Here is a 25,841-nt window from a genome sequence, read left to right as displayed (position 1 = left end):
GCTTGCAATATTTTCTCTTTGACTTGGGAGTTCTGGAACTTGGCTATAATATTCCTGGAAGTTGGTTTTTTGGGATCTCTTTCTTGGGGGGATCTGTGGATTCTCTCCATTTCTATTTTGCCCTCTGCTTCTAGAATGTCAGGGCAATTTTCCTGTAGTAATTCTTTGAAAATGATGTCAAGGCTCTTTTCCTGATCATGACTTTCAGGTATTCCAATAACTTTTAAATTATCTTTCCTAAGTCTGTTTTCCATATCAGTTATTTTTTCAATGAGATGTTTCACATGTTCTTCTAATTTTTCATTCTTTTGGTTTTGAAGTATTGAGTTCTGATTTCTCGTAAATTCATCACTCACCCTGAGTTCTGTTCTTTGTCTGAAGGATTTGTTTTCCTCAGAGAGCTCTCATCTCTTTTTCCAGTTCTGCTTTTTAAAGCATTCTTCTGCTCAATAACTTTTTGGACTGTTTTATTCATTTGACCTAAGCTGGTTTTTAGCATGCTATTTTCTTTAGCATTTTTTTGGATTTCCTTGACTAACCTGCTGACTTCATTTTCATGTTTTTCTTGCATCTCTCTCATTTCTTTTCCCAATTTTTCTTCTCTTTCATTTGATTTTCAAAGTCTTTTTTGAGCTCTGTCATAGCCTGAGCCCAATTTCTGTTTTTCTTGGAGTCTTTAGATACAGGAGCTTGTGCTTCTTCATCTTCAGACTGAGTGTTTTGATCCTTCTTATGCTCACAGGCAAAATATTTCTCAATGGTGTTCCTCTTTTTTCTCTGCTTGCTCATTTTCCCAGCCTGGGCCTGGTTTTGGGGTACTTCCTGAGCTTTTGGGACACTCCCACAAGGATCTCCCTCCTGGTCTGTGAATGACCATAAGCGCCCCTCTCTGCCATGGGGCTGAGGGGGGGGAGTGGGCCCTGCTGTTTTGTGGAAGGGCCTAAGACTGTGATCAGGATCTGATTGTGGTCAGAACCCCAGTGTCCTGTTCCAGGGGCAGAGGACAGAGTTGGGCGGTCTCTCTCTCTCTCTTCACTCCCCTCCCTAGGTGCAATGGGCTCATGCCCTGGGGGCTCCTGCTTACTGGCTCTGCCTGCTTCTGTTTCCTGGATCTGGGCTGCCTTGGCCATGCTGCTAGCTGTGTGCCCTGAGGGCTGGGCTTCAAGTGCTCTCTCTGGCAGAGGTCCCCCACTGTACCCCCAGTTTGTGCCCGGTGCTCCCTGGGGCGTAGGTCAGGAAACTCCCCCGCTGCTGTGAGCTGCTGCTCCCAGCACCCTGGGACTGCCTGGGAGGCTGAAGTTCTTTCCCTCTGGCGAGCCATCCCTACGACCCCAGGAGCAGAGCCTTTCTGCTCTTTTCCAGGTTACCTTGAGTAGCAGAACTGCCTCACTGGGTCCCTCTGCAGGTTCTGTCTCTTGAAAATTTAGTTAGAGTCCTTAGTTTAGAAGTTTTATCGACTGAAGGGCTTTCAAGTAGAAGATAGATTAGAAGTGCTCTGACCCTATAGAAAATGCTAGGAATAATTAGTAAAAGTGACAGATAGGCAGATTTAGGCTTGATGTAAGAAAAAATTGCCTAATAAACATATTCAGAAGTGGAATGAGCTGCCCCAAATGAGTAGTAAGTTTCCACTCACTAGAGTTCTTTAAACATAAGATGGATGAGCAATTGTTGGGAATTATAGTATGTTTCTATTTTCTGTTGTGACCACAGAGAATTTTGAAGCACTACTTGGTCTCCAAATTCAGAAATCTTCCTTATGTGCAAATTTCCTAATAAAATTAGTAGCCACAGGATTAACAAAGGAGAAAAAGAAAAAAAAATTGTATTCTGTAACCTTTGATTCAATATTCTTCTCCTAGGCCATGAGTGCTGCCGTTTGTTTCATGATCGATGGTAAGTTTAGCACTTTTATCTGCTGTCAAATGGAAAACACTCTCTGTTTCTTTCTTCTATAATTAAATCATAAATATATTGTTTGAAGGATATACTGTTAAATTTCTTTTTTAAGAAAGATTTTATTTATTTTGAGTTTTACAATTTTACCCCCATTCTTGCTTCCCTCCCCCTACCTCCCTTTTGTTAGTTTTGTTAGTTTATACTGTGAAATTTCAAATAAAACATAATTGCTCTAACTTTTTGATTATTTCATTCGAGATAGATTTTTCAGGTGGATTTTGGAAGCTCAAAGCATCCCATTAATTTGACCCAGTAAAGTAATACTGAAATGGGATTTATAATGTATATGTCTTTCTTCATATAATGTGTATTTTCTTTCTTCAAAAGTTATTAATTTTATTTTGTGTTTTTTTATTAGAGGAACAAGATTTGATCAGGTTGTTTCAGATTATTTGATCAAGTTAATCACTTTGTATCTAGCAAAGTGATTTGAATATTTAAATATGGGAGAGAAAAAATAAATGATTGACTTCTTTCACATGAAATAACGTAACTGAAATAGTAGGAGAAAAACATTTACAATATTTTTTAAATTACTTAGCCTCTATGCAGCCTTCTTTGGACTTTTGCCGAAGACTGGACAGCATCGTTGGACCTCAGCTCACAGTTTTAGCATCTGACATTTGTGAACAATACAACATCAACAAAAGAATCTCAGGGTTTGTACTATGCTTTATTCATGTACTCTTTCAGACACTGAGAATGTGTATAACACTTCATTTTAAGTTTTATCTGATATTACTGCTGCACAAAATGGCTGCTAATGTACCTTTCAGTGGTTTTCCCCTTAATTGTGAGAAATAAGCTGAGTTGTTTGCCTTTGCCCCACTTTCCCTTAATACAGATTTTTGAGGGGACAGAGTGAGATTAGTTTTGTGGCCTTTGATTCTTGAACAGTTTTTCATTTTTTGAAACTAATAGATTGAATCAAGGAATTGAACCTCTACTAGCCTTATTAGCACCATGTTCTTAATCACTTGAACTAAGCTCATTGACTCATAAAGAATACTTTAGTTTTTCCTGAGTTATTAGAATGTTGAGTAGTATTGAAGACCTGTTTGTTTTGAGCACTTTATCTTATTTAAACTGATAGTGTTCTTGGACAAAATAAAATATATTTCAAATTATAGGCAGAATGTGATGGTGCATATCAATAATCCTTGCTGTTGAAGAGTCCCTTGAGTAGAGCTCAAGCTGTTTGGGTGTCTGCTTAAGTCCTGGGTTTTGAGGGTTGAATCAATCCAGGCCAGAAAAATGAAGCAGTTAAAGCTTCAGTGCAAATCAGAATTGAGATTGGCCAATGAGTGACAACAGTCCCAGCCTGGGTAAGAAAAATACTCATGCACACTGATAGGGAAAGGATGTTTTCAAGTGGAAAGAGGTTTAGAATGAAAGTTAGGAGACCCTGGCTTCTAATCGTAGTTCTACTGTGATTAAATCATGTAGTCTTCCTGTACCTTTGAATTGTTGGTCTTTTCCCCCATGTAAAAAATAAATGACCTTCTTTCTACTGTTCTTACCTCATAGGTTAAAATGAATGGAATCATTAGAACTCACTTTGAAAAATCAAAGCTCTACCAATGTATTTTGATTGTAATACTATGAAGAATTGTTTAGACTTATATATCTTTTTTGGTCAAATATTTACTAGTATTAGCTTCTAGGTAAAGTACAAAAAGATTTTTTATAAATGTATTGGCCAGGAGCAGCTAGGTGGTGCAGTGGATAGAGCACTGGCCCTGGAGTCAAAAGGACCTGAGTTCAAATCCAGCATCAGATACTTAATAATTACCTAGCTGTGTGACCTTCGGCAACCCCATTGCCTTGCAAAAAACTAAAATACAAACAAAAAAAACCCCCCAAAATAAATGTATTGGCCAGACTTTCTAGTATTTAAAAAGCAAATTTTTTGAGATATTGAAGAGAAAGTATATTTCCAATTCAATCCAATAAACATACATTAAATGCCTCCCAGGAAGGGATCACTATACTAGGTTAGGTAGAGCACCAGAGAAGATTAAAAAGATTCAATTATAATAATATAGAATATAAAATGATAATATCTGATAAGGGCACAAAAAAGAGTCAAAATGTCATGTCAGCTTGAGAACAGAAAGGTGAAAGATCACTCTGGATAGATGGATCAGAGAATATGTCCTTAAGAAAGTAGTTTTTGAATTGGGTTTTATAGGACAGTAGGCCTATACTAGACAGAGAGAGGGTAGATGAGTATTTCAGAATACATTCAGCAATATTCATTCATCAGTGCATTTTTAAAGTGTGCAGAGCTAAGAAAGACACAAAAGTTAGATAAGGCATGATTTCTGAAGAATAAAATCCAGATACAGATTATAAAACATTATGAATGCATTGAAGAAGTATAAAACAATGTTCCTTGTGATATTCGAGGGAGAAGGAGGAAAATATTCTAGACACAAAGAGTACACATAAAGGAGAGACTGAAAGCACAGACAACGTCAGTAGGACAGAGTCTGGTTTAACTGGAACATAGCATTCCTAGAATAGATAGATGAGGCTGAAAAACTAGGTTGATATCTAATTATAAAATACTCACATTCCAGACAAAGGAATTTGGGAAGTCTAACTTGGGGCTGAAATCTGCCTCTTTGCATCTCATATTCATCATACCTAGTTTTGCCCTATGGGACTGTCCAAAGCACATTTGATTCCTCTTTCACATACCATCCTTCGAATACTTGAGACAATAGCCATGTCTTCCCTTAAATCTAGTCTTGCATTCCTTCCCCCAATTCCTTTTACAGAATTGTTTCTGGTCTTTAATTATCCTGATTTTTTTTTGTTTTGTTTTCCTGAGCATAGCCTCTGGGTTATCAAACTCAAATAGAAAATAATCCCTGATCGTCAAATACTGACTTGGAAAACTATAATGAACATTATCTACATCATATTGTATTTTTCTTGATTTTGCTAAACATTTCCCAATTTCAGTCTGGAGTTTTATAAAAAGACTCTGAGTTTGACACCTTGTCTAGCAAAGGAGTAATATAAAGGCAGGAAAATTTGGGGTGGGGACAAGGGCTGAAGCATAAAGGACAATGAGGAGAGTAGAAATAACACTGCTGTAGAGTTTGAACTTTCTTCCATAGGCATGCCATTGAAGGATTTTTAAGTAGAGGTGGGATGTGACTTGAGCCTTTCATTAAGATTAATCTGACTGAAGTTTGAAGAGTGAATGAATAGAAAGAAAGGGATAGGTTAGATGGAAGGCAAGATGGCATAGCAGGAGGATTTGGTTAGTGATGAGGGTCTGTCTGTACTCAGCCTTCAGTAATGGAGAGCAATTAGAAAGAGATGACTGCAGAAACCATCAATATTGGAATCTTTGGACCCCTAATGAACTCTAGGATCAGGCCACAGAGTCATCACCATTCATTCATTTAACCAGTGTTTATTGAGTAAATGCAATTTGGAGTTGAGGAAACCCTTTTTCTTTCTACTACCCTGAAGTGGGGGAAAAAATTTCCCACTCCTACTCTCAAAGTTCAAGGGAAATGGGAAAAAATATGTTCCTATATCCCGTAACTTCCATAGAAATGGTGGTTAAATCAATTTTTTTTTAAATTGACATATTTAGCCCTTTAAAAATATAAAGTGCTTTATATATACTCTTATGCTTTATTATTCCTATTTTTACAGACAAGGAAACTAAGGATCAGAGATGGACTTAATTCAACTCTATACTGACTCCCAAACCCATCACTCTATTCATTATGCCATACACCTCTCTTGATAAGAAAGTATTATCTTGGGAGTTAGATGACACAGTGAATAGAGCAGCGACCCTGGAGTCAGGAGGACCTGAGTTCAAATGTAGCCTCAGACACTTAATAATACTTAGTTAGCTGTGTGATCTTGGGCAAGTCACTTAACCTCATTATCTTGCAAAAAACTAAAAAAAAAATATTATCTTATCCCATAATAAACTTTTATATTACTATTAATGTAGCACTATACTACAACATATGGGTTAAATAAGTAAACTGGGCATCTCTGATTAAAACCATTCTATAACTTTTTTGTATTTCTGAGGGTCAGGAGTAGGTGAAAGTATTCATCTAATCTTAAGAAATGAATGAATCATGGGATTAAATATTATCAGAAGTGGAAGAGATTTCACATGCTATCCAGTCCACATACTCCCCTTTGGCAGCTGAGAATGTGAGGTCCAGAAGAAGTTGAATGACATAAAGTACTAAATGAAAGAATCTGAATTTGAACCTAGGAGCCCCAGACTGTCCAAATCCAGTATTCCTTCTCCTGTAACAGGAACTTGGAGTCAGTAGAGTTCTGCCTCCCAACATTTTACCGTGTGACCAGTCTCTTATAAGTTTATAAGTTGCTTAAGTTCTTGTCATCTTGACTACTGTTAGTGCTTTTATATATATATATATATATATATATATATATATATATATATATATATATATATATATATATGGAGGGGGAGAGAGAGACAGATAGACATGTTGTCTTCCTTGAGAGAATGTAGACTCCTTGAGGAACTATTTTTATCTTTTTATCCCCAACTAAATAAGTGTTGGTTGATTGAGCTCTAAAAATGGGACTGGCAATAATAATTCTGATAGTACCCACTTAAGAGGATTGTTATGAAGACAATTCTAAGCAGACCTCAAAGCCTCATGGGAATGTGAGTTATGGGAAAATATGCTCAGAGCTCAAAACTCCTTTATAAATTTTTAGATACTAAATTAAAAACTGAGTTTTGATGTAGCAAAGGTTATGTTAAAGTGATATTGCCAACTAAGCAATAAATGCCACCTAACTGAAAAGAAAAAATGATTAGATATAGGAAAGATCTCTTTCCCTCCAAAGCCCAGTATCAAGTATGTATAAGTAAGGCCCTCCCCAAGGCACATTATCACATTGACTGTCTTCCTTTGTTCATCTTATTTTCCAAGCCACCCCCACCTTCTTTGAAGAGGTCAGCAATGAATTGTTTTAATGCTTCAGAAGATAAATTATTTAATTGGTGTAAATATTCATTCCACCATTGCAGTCCAAATTCTGCCCTTTCATACGTGGCTTCATAAATTACTATTGCCAAAAAAAGGCATCACCTAAAGGTTAGACTTACAGTGATTAGCCTTCCAAATTTAGGCTTGTACTTGGAGGCTGTGTAACATAAAGAATTGGCTTTGAAGCCAGGAAAATCTGAGTTTGAGGTACACAAACAAATGATGTATCATTATCACTTGCTTCTATATTCATAGTTACATTGAGGCAGAAAGATGCCTTTTTTTTTTTAGTGTTGAGTTCCTAACTAGAGTTCCTAACTCCAGATAAGCCTGTATAAGTTTCAGCTTTAGAGGAGCAGCTATTGTAAGATTGTTCAAGGTCTGGAAGTTATCTGGTTATGTACTAAAACAGCCTATTCATGTCAGTGATATATTCCAGTGACATACTTCACTGGTTTCCAAAGGTGGAAATAATACACAAGGTAAATTGTGTATTCTAATATGTGAATTGTTTCCACATCTCACTTCTGTTGATTGACCAACCCTTCTGACACACTCTGGTTGGTAAGGGGGGTGGTTGGAATCATGTCTCTCAGGACAGCTCCTCCTGTTGTGATGTAGATGTCTCACGAGCTGCTCCTGAACCAGTGCCTCCCCATTTCTAGGTGACCAGGTCTTGCAAGCCCAGAGTGCTGCCCTTCCCTCAGTTGTATCAGAAGCCCCATTGCCTTCTCCTCAACCACTGCCACCATTGATTCAGGGCTGAAGAGACTGGAGCTTCCTCTGGGAACAAGGTTTCTTTTTACAGAGTTGGCAGAAAGGTTTGAAGGATTTATTCATATGAGATGCCATACCTCTGATGATATGGTTCAAGAAAATCAGGCCTCTAATAATATTGCTATTGATTGCTTCAAATCTTTACTAAGTAAGCTTATTCTAAATCATTAGGGGATCGATTAGAGGCATGCTTATTTTAGCAAATAGTTTTTTTTTCTGTTCTGAGAATATCAAACTGGTAACCATGGAAAATATTTTGAGGATTATATGCTACTAAATAATAGAAGTCAGTTTTCAATACACTTACATGTGTTTGCCTATTCATTTTGCAATTCTGGCTAAATTCCAAGGCAGATTATTTTTGCTTTCTGATGTCTATAGTTAGAGGAATTACATTTCTGAACATCATTGGGCCATTGTTAACCCTACATTTAAAAGAACTGATAAAAGTGGAAGGGATGGACAAAATGATCCATGTGTATATTTGCTGTCTGCAGCAATCTCTACTAAACAATAGAAAAAGGAGGAAAAAATAGGGGTATAATTAAATTTACTTTCACTTTGACATGTCTCCTGACCCTTTAGAGCAACAAATTCAAAGAGGAAAAAAAGGACCTTACTTATTGTAAAACATCCAAATAAATTAATAACCTATCATAAACATAATTTTTATAAATTTAGTAGAAACTTTTTCATTTTTTTATTAGATGCGCTGGAAAAATTAAGTCTTTCTTTGCTAAAATATACATCCCAGACACTTAAAATAATTTTGTATTTCCCATTATTAAATGTCATACAAAAAAATCTAGACATTTATTTCATGAAAGAAAAGTCTCCAGTTAAAGGCATAACTACAAAAAAATGTGTTAGTGCAATTATATTGGATAAGGTTTTTAACCTATCTACTACATTGTTTAAATTATTTCTTTTTATGATTGCCTGAAAGATTCCTCTTAATCTATCCTTTGTTTTATGAGTAATATAAAGGTATTTCCACATCTTTCCTTGGAAAAAAACTCTTTTAAAGAAAAATTATTTTCCAGGGTACCTGTGAGTCTAATGCTTCCATGAGACCATGAATTTGGATTTATAATGTTTCAAGTGAATGGACTAGGCAATCAATTACAACAAACAACAGGTTTGCCTGCTATTTTAATTTAAATATAAAATTTAAAACAGGATCATTGTGTCATTTTTTTTTAGGTCTAATATTCTTAAACTGTCCTAAAGTCAGCTTAATTTTGTTTTCAGACACTCCTCAATATAATGGATGTCTAGACTATTAATTGATGAGATTCAGCAATAGCAATAAATATTTGATCCTTTTTAAGAAGTTTTGTTAATTGTTTATCACAAAAATAGATACTTATTAAATGCAATAACTATTAAATTGGTAGATTTTACTGTAATACAGCTAAAACATATAAGAAATAGTACTTGTACACTGAATAATTACCTGTTTTACTCTTTAAAAATATTGTGGAATAAAGCTAGAGAAATTTATACCTTAATGTTTAATGTGGACAACTTCTCGCACATGGTTTCCAAGAAAATAATCAAATTGTATTACTCATCTGAGAGCAGAATTAGTAATGGAATGATAAAGAGGGACAGAATTCTTTCCAACTGTGATATTCTAAAGGGATATACTTGACTTTGAAGCAAAATTTAATAATTGTTTCCCAAAATCTTAAGTGATATGTGCATGCAAAGTTATTCTGTATCATAATGTGGTTTATTAGTGGCAAATACTCTGTATTTGTGGGATTAATTTAATTTGCTGCTCTATTTCTAGGGGGGAAAAGATTTTAAAAAGTATGATACTTCAATCTAGCTTGTTTCATTAAAGAGGTAGCTTGTAACAGCTTGGACTATAAAAATCATTTCAGTCTTAGTTCACTTACTAGTTAGGTTTATCTTTGACATGCGTTATCTTTAATTGAAACCAGGTTTTTCTCTGACTCCATCAGATATCTTAAATAAACTCCATTTCATAGGATTATCAATTTAGACCAGGAAAAAGGATTTTAGAGATCTTCTAGTCAAATTTCCAACCCTCAGTTTACAAATGATAAAACTGAGTCCTAGATTGACTTCCCCAATGCTGCAAAGTTAAGTAAGTGGCAGAGCCATGATTCAGCTCAAGCCCTCTAATTCCAGTCCCAGCACTTTTCCCACTATATCCTATTGTCTTTCATTGCCCTTTAGGCCCATAGGTCATTAGGAAGAATTGGCTTATTCCCCATTGCTATTTATAAGACCATTCCTCTATCGAATTCTCTCAATAACTTGTTCATCTCTGAAATCCACTCATACCACTGTCTCTCCATCCTTTTTATCATCCTAAACCAACCTCCCAAGTCACTCCCAATTTCCTTGGTGACTGTAGCAACCTAACTTTATTATTGTATTCTCTGTATCCCTTGCCATCCTGAGGGGGTTTTAGCATTTATGTTAACAGTGCTTCTAACACTACAACTTCATAGTGATTCAGCTTAGACTCCAAAACCTCCTTTTACAGCATACTTTTGCCACATGTAGATATGGCTGTACCTTAGACCCAGCACTTATTAAGCTATCAGAAAAGTCTTTCATCTCTCCCTCCCCACATCAATCTTTAACACTCCTGCCCGACTTAACTTTCCTTAGGTAAACATCATGGCACTCATTTGTTCAGATCCATATTACCTATTCGGTAAAATTCAAATTCTTTTGCCTTACTCTCAAGCTGTCTATAATCTGGTACCATTTTACCTTTCAAGACTTTTCTAACCCTTCTACATGTCTCTGCTTCAACCAAACTGGACTAGAAAATCTATACTTGCCCTGAGCATTCCTGCCTCTCTGGTTTAATTCACATCTTTCCCTGGGCCTTATCCTGCCTGACTGCTGAAAAGAAGCCTTTCCTTAGGAACCTTTTTTCCCTTTAAACCCCAGATAATTTGGTCCCATGTCTTATGAAGGGCAAATAGGTGGCACAATGAATGGAGTACCAGATCTGGAATCAGGAAGACTCATTTTACTGAGTTCGGACATGGCCTCAGATACTTATCTGTAGGACCCTGTGTAAGTTATTTAACTATGTTTGCTTCAGTTTCCTCATTTGTAAAATGGGCTAGAAAAGGAAATAGCAAACTACTCCAGTATCTTTGTCAAGAAAAGCCCAAACAGGGTCACAAAGAGTTGGACATAATTGAAAATGACTCAACAGTACCTGCCTTGAACACTTACTCTGTAATATACATTTTTTTTTGCAAGGCCATGGGATTGTGACTTGCCCAGGGTCATACAGCTAGGTAATGATTAAATATCTGTGGTCAAATTTGAACTCTGAACCTCTTGACTCCAGGGCCAGTGCTCTAACCACTGTACTACCTAATTGCCCCTCCTCATCCCCACCCCCCAGAATATTTTTAATCAGTTAAGTGTTATAAATTCCAGCTAGCAAATATGTGAAGTCAGGGACCATATCTCTTTTTCTAATCTCCTTCTTGGTACAATACTTTAACAATAAGCACTTAAATGTTTGAATTGAATTAGCTAAATCCAACTTTAAATTGGAAGAGAATTAGAAAGAGGATTGTTGGAGCAGCTAGGTGGTACAGCAGATAGAGTACAGGCCCCGGAGTCAGGAGGACCTGAGTTCATATCCAGTCACTTAACCCCATCGCTTTGCAAAGCAAATAAATAAGCAAACAAATTAATTAATTAATAGGATTATTTCTTGTTGCAAAGATTCCTTTTATCAATTGTTTAAAAAGTAAAAAATTAAGTTACCTATTTGATAAATTGACTAATTTAACATAGGAAGTAAAATCATATAGAATTAAGAGATAGCAATGATAGATCTTTGATACGTGAATTCAAAAACCATGGGAAAAAATCGATGGATGGAAAAGCTGTGTTAGTACTCAGATGCCCCTATTAGTTTTCTTTCTTCTTTCTCCAAAGAAAGTTACCCTCTTAATTTAGGGCTTTGACTTAACCATCAGATTTAGGCCTCTTGTCCCCACTGGACTTTAGATGGGCACATGATCAATCTACTGTCCCATACCAAGAGTACTCAATATTAGTGCCTAACCTATAAAATGAATTCTTTTACCTCCCCATTCCATTTTTATTAATCACCAGACATGTACATAGTGTTTAACAGAGGTGAGAGAAGTCTGATGAAAGAATATTTGATAATCTTGCTTACTTAAAAGAAACGCCACCAAAAATATGTATAAGGGAAAAATGCTCCTGAGCAAACAAAATAGATATGAAGGGCTTGGATAATAAAGTACAAAGTTGGCATTCCCTGATTTCCATCACCATCCCTACACCCCCAGCTAAAAGTATTAATATTCTCTACCTCCCCAAATGTTCTAGGACCCCCCCTCTGAATCTCTTCTTTGGCCTCATCATTCCTTCCTACATTGCCTCATACTCTTTGTATTCATTTCCTATCTTCCTTCTAGATTATTCTGTGCACTTGGGGGCAGAAACACATTTTAATATCCTTAAAAATACAAATTTACATAGAAGTGTAAGGTAACTTAATGTAGAGTCAAATAATAGACTCTGAGTGCATCACAGTATTAGTAAAACTGATATATAAATTAACCAAGGTTAAATTTTAGTCAGAATAATCTCTTTTAGAAGTCAGGAAAGTTGTAATATATTTTAGATTTCCGCATGGGAATGTTTTTTGTTATTGTTTAAGAATGACTGTTTTCAAAGTTTTATTTATTTATTTGGAAAATTCAGGGAATGCTGTATCATCCAAGGATATAGATAAGTTAAATCTTACTGTACCAGTGAATGTCATATCTGAACTGAAACTTATTAATAGTTTATATCTTTGTCAGTCAAAAAATATGCCCAAAAGCAAAATTCTATTATATGCAAAAATACCCTGCTTCATCAAGAAAAGAACCAGTAAAAACATGTTAATTATAATTAGAAGGCCTAATATATGACCTTTGAGACTAATACTTTTGAAGACCCAGGTTTCTGAAATATCTTTATTTATTGACAATTGGGGAATGGAAAATATTTTTAGTCATAGCTTTTGAGATTCATAAGGGAATGTATTTATATAAATTGGATAACTGAATACTTTAAAAAATATTTAATTATTTTGTTAACATATTTTCCCAGGTCTGAAAAGGAACCCCAGTTTAAGTTTATCTACTTCAATCATATGAATTTAGCAGAGAAAAGTACAATTCACATGAGGAAAACACCCAGCATATCACTTACATCTGTTCACCCTGACCTTATGAAGATTCTAGGTGATATCAATAGTGATTTTACAAGGTAATTTTTATAACTTTATTTCAGAATAGATGCCAGATACTAAAAAGAATAATCTTTTAAATTGCAGGGGAAAATTTGCAAAAGGATAAATGTTGAAAACTATCTTTGCATGTAATCGGAAAAAAATAAGGGAGTAAAAATAGAATGAAAAGAGAACAGCTTTCTGCAAAGCATTAGTTTCACATAATCACTTTGTAATCATTTTCCCAAGCTGCACGTTTGGAATTCTCTGTATTTATAAAACCTGTCAGTAGCTATGACTACTCTTTTCTGTAGCAGCTTATTTCATACCTAACACCTTGAAGGATATTAACCACTATGATTTCTTGAATTTTAAATTGTTGACTTTTCATAATCTGTATCTATATTTTTATACATAATAAATATAACCATAAAGTTGCATAATGAAATTTATTTTACAGAATGGATGAGGATGAGGAAATCATTGTGAAGGCAATGAGTGACTATTGGGTTGTTGGGAAAAAATCGGATCAGCGGGAATTATATGTTATTTTGAATCAAAAAAATGCAAACCTTATTGAGGTCAATGGTAAGTATTCAATGGTACTTGAGTGATAGTTTCATGTTTTTGAGGACACCAAATTGCCTGGATTTTCAGTGTATCATTTAAGAAAATATGGTAACTATCTCTTAGTGTAGTTCTTTATAGTTTACAAAGCATTTTGCATATTATCATTTTTATCCTCATACCAGTCCTGTGAAATTGTCAGTAGAATTATCTTTTTTTTATCAGAAGGTTTAAAATGTAGTTGGGGGAACATAACACATGCAGGCACACAAGTGTAAAGGAAATTACTTAAATTCCCCACAATATAGCACATCAGCAACATCCCCTTATTCAAGTGGCCGACATTGCCATGAATCCTAGGAAGAAAAAACTACAAGTCAGGGAAATCATGTCAACTGAAGCTGCTATGATATATGGAATCAGCAAAAGAAGTTTTCTTGTCTGACAGAGCTTTCAGACAAAAAAAAAAAAGTCATTATGAAAAGCTACACATTTGTTAAAGGGCAACAGCGGAGAATAAAGCCTGGTCAGAAGTCTGTTGTTGAATACCAGAAAATGCATTCTGGGTCATCTAGAAGAATCTAAGTGAGGTTCACCAAGGGAGCTGCTTTGAATCCTAGGATCTTAAATCTAGTGTCCCAGTCAGTACAGGAATACCTCCTATGGCCTCCCAGACATTCATTCAGCCTCTGCTTGAACACTGCAGTATTTGAGGAGGTAGCTCCTATTGTCCAACAACTCAGTCTTCATGATGAGCCCAAAATTTTCTCCTGGTTTTCACTTTCTGGTGTCAGGAGCAACATAGAACAAGTCTATTCCAAATGCTAGTCTTTCAAACTATTTGAAATACCTCTTATGTTTTATGGTGCAGATGATAGAGCTGGAGTCTTTTGGTCCAATTTGGGGTCAGATGCTCCCTTTCTGAGACACTTGTAAATGTTGTTTCAGTTTAGTACCTCATCCATAAAATGGAGATTATCTGTAATCCTTATTTTACAAAGAGTTGTCGTGAGGCTAAGACAGCATAGTTATTATGATCATTTTACAGGTGTCTTGTGGCATGATTTGCCCAATCACCTAGCTAATAAGTCACAGAGCTGGGACATGAAACTAAATATTCAGACTCAGAATGTAGTTTCTGAATAATAAAAAGTAGAACAAAATCATGGATAATCAAATTTTGTTTTTAGCCAATACATTTATTAACAACTTTGGCCATAATTTCATAACTTTATGGAAAATAACTCCCCCCTTAAAATTTACTTCCCTGTTTAAAGAGTTTTATATTGTGAAAATATTTGAAAATAAATTATTTTAATAGTTCTGTTATACTAAATGAAAATATTGTTTGGCATAGTTTGTGGAAATGCCATTTTCCCAGGGAAAAAAAAGTAATGTATAAATAGTGAATTTTCTTCTTATGCCTTTTACAGTATCTTCTAGTTTGTATGACAGTTTTTTATACTTGTTGCCACCACGTACAGGACTATTCTCTAAATATAACTCTTAGTTGAAAATGATTGACATTATCCAGCTACATACTAACATGTTGCCACACTGGTGACTTTATTCTGGTTGTATAAAAGTTAACAGTCACCATCCTTACCAGTTGGCATCATGTTGCCTTCAAGTAACATTACTGTCAGGTCACATAATAGTAATGGAGAGACCCTATTTTTTTTAAACAAAACTGAACTTTAGATTTTTGTTTATATCTTTTGTGGTATAGTACTGACAAATATCACAGTGTGTGAAGTTTGATGATGTTTTTGCCATTTCTTAGAACTTATATTATCCCTTCAAGGGATCCTGAGGCAGCCAGGTAGTTCATTGAATAGACTGCTGGGCCTGAAGTGAGGAAGACCTGAGTTCAAATCCAATCTCATTCAGACAATCAGTAGTTGTGTGATCTTGGGCAAGACATTATACCTAGGTTTGCCTCCATTTCCACAACTGTAAAGTTGAGATAATAACAAAATCTCCCTTTCAGGTTGTTGTGAAGAGCAAATGAGATAATATTTGTAAAGTATTTAACACAGGACCAGGTACACACTAGACCCTATCTAAATGCTCATTCTCTTCCCTTTCCCCTGCCAGGCATTGAGGAATACAAATAATTAATTTGGGGAGGTTGTTTTTGTTTTTGCAAGGCAGTGGGGGTTAAGTAACTTGCCCAAAGTCACACAGCTAAATAAATATTAAGTGTCTGAAACTGGATTTGAACTCAGGTCCTCCTGACTCCTGAGCTGGTGCTCTATCCACTGCACCACCTAGTTGCTCCCCAAATAATATGTTCATATTAAGAGGCATATTAAGGCCAGGTCCCACCAGAAGTTTAAGTGATTGACTGTACTGGTAGAAGTTTTAAAGATTTATCAATCTATTTCAAAGATACCTTGATTCATAGAATCATAGTTTTAGGGCTTGAAGGATATTGGAAGCTATTGAGTTCAACCCTTTCCTTTTATGAGATAAGAAAACCAAGGGTTAGAGGTTGAAGTGATTTTCCCAGGATCAACCCTGGTACTTTCTGAGGCAGAATTTGAATTTAGTTTTCCTGATGATATGCTCAGCACTCTATTAGATAGCATCTAGTTTGTTTCTTGTATAAAAGGTTTCTTGGATTGTTGGAACTTAGGTCAAGGGTAATTTACACAATAACTTTTGTGGGTAGAGGCTATGAGGAATTTGCTTTTCTCAGTGTTTTCTGTTGTTTTTGCAGAAGAAGTAAAGAAACTTTGTGCAACACAATTCAACAACATATTCTTCTTGGATTGACCAACAAAACAGCTTATTTAAAGTATCTAAAAAATTCATAAAACTTTTGTTTAACATAACTGGTTATTAGTCATATTATTGACTGAATTAATGACAATAGTAAAGCAATACTTGCTTTGTAAGAATCAAATTTCTATCAAATCTGTAACTGATGTAAAATTTTTAGATTTTAAAGATTTAAGTGAAATTAATAAAAGCAAGTCTGCTACATCTATGCCATTCCATTCCTCTGATATTATGTGACTATTTTACTGGAAAATAAAATGAATAAATTGCTAAAATTTTTAAGGACTTTTATTTTTTTATTTCCATTTCTTTTTGTTCACTACTTTTACTTTATTGTTGGATATAATGATTAATGAGTTTTAAGCATGATTGTTCCTAGTCAATCACTGGACATTATAACAATATTGTAAATTTTAAAATATCTAGCAGAGGTATATGATTTTCCTTCTTCCCTCACCAAATTGTACAGTGGCAGATTTTCAGAGCATTTACAGAAAATAACAAAACTAAACCTTCCTTACAAACTATAAAATCATTTAGAAACTACACAGAAGTTAAAAAAAATGGAAACCTTGCTTCAATGATTCAAAAGCTATGGTCTCCCTTTCCTCTATTTAAATACATGATATTTATTCCCTTTTATGTCTACTTTTGTGTGCCTTTTAAAAAGTGGATTTTTTTTTTTAGCTTAAAAGAATTTTTTCAGGGTACAGCTAGGTGGCGCAGTGGCTAGACCACCAGCCCTGGAGTCAGGAGTTCAAATCCAGCCTCAGACCCATAATAATTACCTAGCTGTGTGGCCTTGGGCAAGCCACTTAACCCCACTGCCTTGCCAAAAAAAAAAAAATTCCAATTACATTTGAAAACAATTTTTAACATTCATTTTTAAAAATTCTGAGTTGCAAATTCCTTTCCTCTGTCCTTCCCTCTCTCCTACCCCACTCGTTGAGAAGACAAGCATTTTGATATATTTTATATATATATATATATATATATATATATATGTATATATATGTATCAAGTATATATATATATATATATCAAGCATATAAATGATGTCATGCAACACATTTCCAAATCATGTTGTGAAAGAAAACACAGACCAAATAAATAAATCTATATTCAAACTTAATCAGTTCTTTCTCATATGTCCTTCAAGCTTGGATCATTTTATTGCTGCGAATAGCAAAGTCATTCACAGTTGATCATCTCACAACATTGCTTTTCACTATGTATGATGTTCTCCTAGTTTTGTTCACTTCACTTTTCATCAGTTCATGTAAGTCAAGGTTTTTCTCAAGTATCTTATGTCATTTCTTATAGCACAGTATTCCATTACAATGATATACCACAATTTTTTCAGCCATTTCCCAATTGAAAGGCATCCCTTCCATTTCCAATTCTTTTCCACCACAGAAAGAGCTGCTATAAATATTTTTGTACATATAGGCCCTTCATCTCTTTGGGATATAGTCTTAGTAGTGGGATTGCTGAGTCAAAGGGTATACACAGTTTTATAGTCCCTTGGGCATAGTTCAGAATTGTTCTTCAGAATGGTTGGTTTACAACTGCACCAACAGTACATTAGGGTCCCAATTTTCCCACATCCCCTCCAATATTTGTTATTTTTTCCCTTTCTATTGTATTAGTCAATTTGAAAGGTATGAGATGGTACCTCAAAGTTTTAATTTGCATTTCTCTAATCAATAGTGATTGAACATTTTTATATGATTATAAATAGCTTTGATTTCTTCATCTGAAAAATACCTGTTTATATCCTTTAACCATTTATCAATTGGAGAATGACTTGTATTGTAAATTTGACTCATTTTGCTATAAATTTGAGAAATGAGGCCTTTATCAAAGAAACTTGCTTTAAAATTTTTTCCACAATTATTACTATTTCTCCCCATCCTATTTCCCATTTTTTCTCTCCTTTCACTGAACCTCCTAAAAAATGATTTGCTTCTGACTACTACCTCCCTGAATCCACTTCCTTCTATTAGCTCCCCTACCCTTCTCTTATCCCATTCCCTTCATACTTATAGGATTAAATAGATTTCTATACCCAATTATTCCCCTTTGACCCAATTCCAGTGAGAGTAAAGTTCAAATATTGTCTGCCACCCCCCCATATTCCACTCCACTGTAACAAAACTTTTCATGCCTCTTTTCTGTGAGCATAAATTCATTCTACCTCTTCCTTCTTCCAGTGGACCCTCCTTTCTCATCCCTTGCTTTTTAGATATCAAACTATCATAGTCAACTCACAGATGTACCCTTTGCCTAGGTATACTGCTTCTAACTGCCTAAAAAAGTTAAAGTTTTTAGAAGTTACATGAGTCCTCTTCCCATGTAGAAATATAAACAGTTTAATCTTATTGAATCACTAATTTTTCTTTCCTTTTCACCTTTTTAATGTTTTTCTTGAATCTTATATTTGAAAGTCAAATTTTCTATTCAGCTCTTGTCTGTTTTGATAAATGTCCATTTTTCCCCCTGAGGGATATCACATTCATTTTTGCTGAGAAGGAGATTTTTAGTTATAATCCTACCTCCTTTGTCCTCTGAAATATATTCCAAATACTTTGATTCTTTAATGTAGAAGCTGTTAAGATCATGCATTTTCCTGATTGTGGCTTTTGGGCTGCTTGTAATATTTTCTCCTTAATTTGGGAGCTCTGGAATTTGGCTAAAATATTCCTGGAATTTATTGTGTTGAGATCTCTTTTTAGGAGGTGATGGGTAGATTTTATTTTGTACTGATTCTAGACAAACAGATCAGTTTTACTTGATAATTTCTTAAAATATGATATCTAGGCTCTTTTTGATGACAGTTTTTCAGATAATCCAGTAATTGTATTTCCTCAATCTATTTCCAGGTTAGTTTTTCCAAAAAGATTTTCCACATTTTTCTATTTTTTCATTCTTTTGATTTTGTTTTATTGTTTCTTGAGGTCTCATAGAGTCATTAATTTCTACTTGCCCAGTTCTAATTTTTAAGGAATTATTTTCTTCAGTGAGTATTTGTACCTCCCTTTCCAAATGGCCAAATCAATTTTTTAAATAGTTCTTCAGTGAATTTTTAAATATCTTTTTACATTTGGCCAGTTATGATTTTTTTTTAAGGCATTCTTCTCTTGAGTGGATTTTTGTGCCTCTTAGGGTGTTGTTTTCTTCAGTATTTTTTGTGCCTCCTTTACCAAGCTGTTAACTCTTTTTTTATGATTTCTTTGCTTCACTCTCTTTTTTCCACAATTTTTCCTCTTATTTGATTTTTTAAAAAATTCTTTTTTGAACTCTTTCAGGAATTCTTTTTGAGTCTGTAATGTAATTACATATAATTACTTTGTATTTATTTTTGATGTATTTTGATTTTTATTAGTGTATATGTTTCTCTGTCTTCTTCCATTCCCCCCATCAAGAGTGTAAGCCCCTTAAAGGCAGGAACAACAGTTTGTTTTGTTTTGTTTTTGTCTCTGTATTCCCAATATCTGTCACATTCTAGCATGTACTATATGTAAAGTGCTCAAAAGATTTTTTGTTGAATTCTTTTCAAGTGCTGTGTTATCTATATACCTTTAAGTAGATATGACTTGATTATCTTGAACTGTGAATAACCACTACAGGAATTGTGTAGGATAAATTAGATTTTTCCAATTATGCCTATACTCTGCCTCATTTTTGAAGTATAACATTTGTGGTCATTTCATCATAAGAATGCTAAAATGCACTAGGCTATTATTTAAGAAGTGTTTCTAAAATTTCTTCCAGTAATTGGACTGGAACAACTTTTTGACCACGAAATTCCCCTGCTTTGCAAAGTTCACAAGGAAGTCAGTGACAAAAAGGAAGACTCCATATGCATATAAATATTTATAGCATCAATTTTTTGGAGTAGCAAGGAATTGAAAATAAAGAAGCCCCTTAATTAGGAAATGGACAAACAGGTTACTGTATATAAATATTATGTAATACTAATGTACTGAGAGAGACAAAGTGATGAATACATAAAAGTATGAATTACATATGAACTAATACAAAGTAAAAAATCAGCAAAGCAATAGAAACTTAATGCTGCAAAATTTTGATGGTTCAAGCTTGCCCTTTAAGAAGAAATGAAAAGGCAAGTTTTCCTCACACTGTAGAAGTTGGGGGTTCTGGGTGTGGAACACTGCCATGCAAATTTTTTCTATGTTGGCTACTTTTGATTATTTTCCCTTGCTATATGGGATACAACCTCTTTAGCATGGCAAGATTCACTGAGAAATGTAGGTTATGTAAAGGCAAAAGACATCAAAATTTTATTTAAAAGAATGTTTCTAAATAGAAATCTAATACAATTATTTGATTTTATTGGTTGCAGTAGTAGAATTTGTGTTCCAAGGTTCTTGACAAATTTATGTGTCCTGATCTAGGAGAAAGTCACCAAATATCCTTTTACCTTTTCTTTTTCTTACTTACAGCCTTAACTGCCTCTTCTTTAGGAGGACTTGGTGCAAAATGAGTTACCTCTTCTACTGGCTCTTTAGTACTCATTGTTTCCATCTCATAATCTTGTCTTTTGGCTTCTTCCTCTAGTAAAAGATTAAGCCTAAAACCAAGTACCAAAGGACATTTTAATTTTCTATACAATTTGAAAAATCTTTCAAACCTGTTTTCATATAAACAAAACTGGGGCAGCTTCATGGCGCATTGGATAGAGCACTGGCCTTGGAGTCAGGAGTTTGAATCCAGCCTCAGATGCTTTATATTACCTAGCTGTGTCACCTTGGGCAAGTCACTTAACCCTGATTGCCTCACATCCAGGGCCACGACCAGTTGTCCTGATTCACATCTGGCCACTGGATCCAGATGACTCTGGAGGAGAAAATGAGGCTGGTGACAGCACAGCAACCCCTCACTCAAATTCAATTCAAGTGCTCGTCATGCCATCACCTCCCTGGTGTCAAGGTCTTCTTCGAGAATGAAGGATAAAAAAACATCATCTTTACAAAAAGGATATTTTCTTTAAATTCTTGAAATAAGAAAACAGTTATTATCACCTTTCAAAGTGCTGACAAAAATTAAAAGGCCAGGAGAAGTGAATTGGGGCAAGACTAAACCTTAACAGGGATCCCTGAATGGTCCCATACTGAATTAGAAAAGATACATTACTATTATCTATATTCCATTTTTATTAATTTCATTAAATATTTCTCAATTATGGTTTTTTTTTAGTTTTTCTGGCAAGGCAATGGCGTTAAGTGACTTGCCCAAGGTCACACAGCTAGGTAACTAAGTGTCTGAGGTCAAATTTGAACTCAGGTCCTCCTGACTCCAGGGCCAGTTCTCTACCCACTGCGCCTCTGGGTACACTCTAAAGTGTTGCCTGGCTGTGTCTAAATAAATGGCATCTATAGATTATATTACTACCTTTTGCCTCAAATTTGAAACTTTTTTACAGATCTGAAGCACTCCATTTTTTTCTTAAGACATTAAAAATAATTTGCAAATGATATCTCCCTGCTGCCTGACTTTTAGTGTTAGTTGCATGAAATACAACCAACCAGGGTTTTTAAAAAGTAGTTTAAATTAGCTAAGATGACATTGTTGTCATTCCTAATATGGCTCCCCCACCCTAATTAGCACTGTGTTTTCTTTAATATGATTCACATTTACAAATTAGGATATATATCTACTGTCAATCTAGAATTAAGACTTAAAAGGCATTTTAAAAAATAAGTGTTCACTAATAAACTTAGATGCTATAAAGGAGTGAGAATTAAATCTGATACTGAAACAGCAAGTCAAGGAAATAAATTAGAACAAAAACTGAGAAAACCACATAAAAGAGAGTTTGGGTTTTATTTTTAAATGTTTCTGATATGTTAGGATAGTTGTGCTTCTTGGAAAATAGTTAAATGGACCCTTGGTGATTAATAGCATTAAATTACTTTTGTTTCTTCTAATTTAACACCAAAATATGGTTTGGCAGACTTAGTAAGAATTATACAGTTTTAGTCAAAAAAGCATTTAGTGATAGCTTATATATCTCCAATGTTATTTAAAACAATTTTCTTTTTCTTTTTTCTTTTTTGCAAGGTAATGGGGTTAAGTGGCTTGCCCAAGGCCACACCACTAGGTAATTAAGTGACTGAGGTCGGATTTGAACTCAGATACTCCTGACTCCAGGGCCGTTGCTCTGTCCACTGCGCCACCTAGTTGCCTAAAACAATTTTCAAAATGATAATTGTAGAAATAAGATAAGAAATAAATTGAAGGCATGAACATTGGCAAAGAGAATACAAAATTATTTTCACACAACATGAAAACTTGGAAACTTGAAAAGTTTTCCTTGGAAAATTCAAGATTTTGCAAAAAACAGTTGGTATAATAGTTTCAGTAAAGCAACAATATTTCAAAAAACCTCTACTATTTCTACATGACAAAAACAAAAACCAGGAGAAAATAATTAAAAATAAATTCTATTCAAAATAACTACAAAGTGCATAATAATAGTTAGCATTTACATGGTCCCTTACTTTACATATGTTAAGTCATTTGATCCTCACAACAACCCAGTTCGAGTTGGTGCTATTATAAAATATCTAAGAGCTAATCTACCAAAAAAAAAATCCAAGAAATATAAAAATATCTTTAAAAAAGGAGGAATGAATTAGATGTTAAAAAAATTCAGCACTCAATGTCTCATTGCTAAAGAATCACTGAAGTATTTAAAAGGCAGGAATATGTCATTTTAAACAAATTTAATTTTTATGTTTTTAAGATTACCTTGCTTCCACTTCATCATCTTCAATTTTTTTCTTCTGTGACAATTCTCCTTCTAGTATTCTGTTTTCCTTTATTTTCTCTTTTACAGTTTCTTCATGTTTGTATGCTTGAAAGAATATGTTCACAAAAAAGAAGTATATGTGACTGATCCATGTGTTGATTTTTTCTTTTCTTTCATCCTTGGACTTTTCAACTACAACAAATGATTCTTAGAATTACTATCAGTTCAATCTAGATAATCTAAGTACTTGCTTTTAGTATTTTATTATATTTTAAGAGCCCTGTTTTAGGTTTGCTAAAATTATTAGGGAACTTCCTTTTGTAAATGAATTCAGTTGTTTAGTGGAGAGTTCATTTTGTTTAGAAAGAGCAATTTGAGTTTCTTCTGCATGAGAAACAAATGATGCTAAGGATTTTAACTCTTTGAATTGAAATGACCAAATAAATAAAGTGTAAATCCCCTTTCACTACAAGATAGAGCTGTGAGATCTATGTTCAAAGTGAGGCTTTCCCAATTGTAGGAAATTTGTTTTGAACGATATTCATATTTGTATAATGTTTGAGAAGCTCTGTCTTTAGTTCCAACTTCTAAACATAATTTTTTATTAGTGACATATACTATGATAAGATGGTATTCAATAATCAGTGGAGTTCATTTTCCCTTCCAGATCAGCTTGATACACTTGCCTATTCTGAACAGATTAATGAACATGTGGAAAATGTAGCAGAACTATAAAGATGGCTCTGTTGATAAGTCAGATTTTACAGTCATTAACGGCTATCTAAAAGTTGGAGTCTAAGAAGACAGAGCTAGAAGAGCAATCCCTTGCAATGTGGGGTTGAGAGGATGCTCCACATCTTTTATCTTTGAATTGCTAATGGTAGAAGCAACCACTTATGCATGGTTTTGGCATCCGGGGCTCTAGATGATAAAGCTTCTAAGCTGTGATTATGCTAGAAAGTGGCTGTTCTGGTAAAGACAATTGTTGGATATCTTGAAATAATAAATTAACCTCATTTAGGTTCATAATAAATTTATAATAGACAGCAAAGTAGAAAAATGAGATAATAACCATTTTTATATCTATCATTTTAAAGCCATACAAAGTCATTTGCATAACTTCTAACTGCTGTGCTGTCATGAAAAAAAATACTCAATGAATTGAAATCAAATCTCCATTATCAAACAGGGTTGAGGATAATCCAGAGAAAGACTGAGACAGAGATTTAACTTTGAAAGGCATTTTCGTACTTAGATTTATATATAGATACTTTTTATATCTCCTTTTAAAAAACAACATACCTGATATATCCTTCAGAGCACATTCTTCATAATCAGAAGGGGGTTGTGATGATCCTGCTTCCTCTTTATCTTCTGATTTTAAGACTGAACATGCTGACTGCTGTACCTGAGAATCAAGTACCAAACTGTGAGCTGTAAGAAAAGAAGTTTCTGTTGATACATAAATTTTTAGGGGACTTTAATTTTAGGAGACATGAACTTAAAGGGACATTAGCCTCCTAGCCCAACCCCTCATCATACATATGAGAAAACCAAGGCCTCCTGGAGACATTGGGGGCCTTGCCCAAGTCAAAGTCAGGGTTGAAACTGCTGTACTTACAGTCTTGTCCTTTTTTCAAAATGATTTTCAAGACTCACAAATCTAATTAATTTTCTTTAACATTGTATAATGCTCATATACATATGGCATGAGCATATGGGAAAATTGCAAGTAGGATAGGCAAAGAAATGGCACAGCATCTCAAAGCTAGAAGAAATGATATGCCATTTGGTTCAAGTTACTCATGATCTTGCCTATGCCAGATTCAGCGACCTTTTTCTCAAACTTCATTCTCCTTAATCTCTCTGCAGATTTTGATATTGTTGATCATTCCCTCCTCCATGATAGTATCTTCTTTCCAGCTTTTCAGGATACTTCTCTTGATTCTCTTCCTGTGTAACCCACTACTCCTCAGACTCCTTTGCTGGATCCTTAGCCAGATCATGCTCATTACCAGAGGTGTTCCTTAGGGTTCGGTCCTGGGCCCCTCTCTTCTCCCTCTATTCTACTTCACCTGATTTCATCAGTTCTTATGGATTTAATTATCATCTCTGTGCCCATGATTCTCAAATCTACCTTTCCCATCCAATCTATCTGCTTACCTCCAGTTTCACATCTCCACCTTCCTTTCAAACATCTCAAACTGGATGTCCAGTAGACATCTTAAATTCAATAGTTCCAAAATGGAACTGTTTACCTAAACCATCCCTCCTCCTACCTTCTCTGTTATAAAGAGCAACATCATCCTCCCAGTTCTCTCAGGCTCACAATCCAGAAGTAATTCTTGACTCCTCACTCTCTCTTATCCTTCCAGATGCAATTTGTTGCCAAGACTTTTGCCACATCTCTCAAATATGCTCCCTTCTCCCTTGTGAAATTGCCACCACTCTGAGACTGGCCCTCAATCACTTCACACCTGGACTGTTGCAACAGCCTGGAGTCTCTTCCCACTTCAATCCATCCTTTATTCTTCAACCAAAGGGATTTTCCTCAAGTGTGGGTACGATCATCTCACCTCCTCCTCCTCCATAAACTCCAGTGACTATCACTTCTAGGATCAAATACAAAATCCTCTGCCATTAAAAGCCCGTTATAACCTGATCACCTTTCCTTTCCAATCTTCTTAAACCTTAGTCC

At 34.8% G+C, this 25,841-nt stretch overlaps 2 protein-coding genes across 7 annotated transcripts in view; one reads left to right on the top strand and one right to left on the bottom strand.

The window, feature by feature from the left end:
• Positions 1 to 16,654, top strand: part of CCZ1 (CCZ1 homolog, vacuolar protein trafficking and biogenesis associated) — a 33,498-nt gene extending 16,844 nt beyond the window's left edge. For both annotated transcript variants that reach the window (XM_074207638.1, XM_074207639.1), the window contains 5 exons: positions 1,863 to 1,896; positions 2,501 to 2,618; positions 12,897 to 13,055; positions 13,478 to 13,605; positions 16,307 to 16,654. In XM_074207638.1, coding sequence (XP_074063739.1) covers positions 1,863 to 1,896; positions 2,501 to 2,618; positions 12,897 to 13,055; positions 13,478 to 13,605; positions 16,307 to 16,362 — 495 coding nt within the window. In that variant the 3' untranslated portion in view covers positions 16,363 to 16,654. The remainder of the gene's footprint in view (positions 1 to 1,862; positions 1,897 to 2,500; positions 2,619 to 12,896; positions 13,056 to 13,477; positions 13,606 to 16,306) is intronic.
• A 3,664-nt stretch (positions 16,655 to 20,318) lies between these two features.
• The window catches only part of RSPH10B (radial spoke head 10 homolog B), a 68,016-nt gene continuing 62,493 nt past the window's right edge, over positions 20,319 to 25,841 (bottom strand). For 3 of the 5 annotated variants that reach the window (XM_074200913.1, XM_074200914.1, XM_074200916.1), the window contains 3 exons: positions 24,446 to 24,577; positions 23,143 to 23,335; positions 20,319 to 20,962 (listed from right to left, as the gene is read on the bottom strand). In XM_074200913.1, the coding sequence (XP_074057014.1) occupies positions 20,809 to 20,962; positions 23,143 to 23,335; positions 24,446 to 24,577 (479 nt within the window). In that variant the 3' untranslated portion in view covers positions 20,319 to 20,808. Of the gene's footprint in view, positions 20,963 to 23,142; positions 23,336 to 24,445; positions 24,578 to 25,841 lie in introns of those variants that run through there. The other 2 variants (XM_074200915.1, XR_012471519.1) reach the window with 2 other exon arrangements.

Source organism: Macrotis lagotis, chromosome X, assembly GCF_037893015.1.
Source record: "Macrotis lagotis isolate mMagLag1 chromosome X, bilby.v1.9.chrom.fasta, whole genome shotgun sequence".
Classification (NCBI taxonomy): Eukaryota; Metazoa; Chordata; class Mammalia; order Peramelemorphia; family Peramelidae; genus Macrotis; species Macrotis lagotis.
This window is presented reverse-complemented; position numbering and strand designations above follow the sequence as displayed.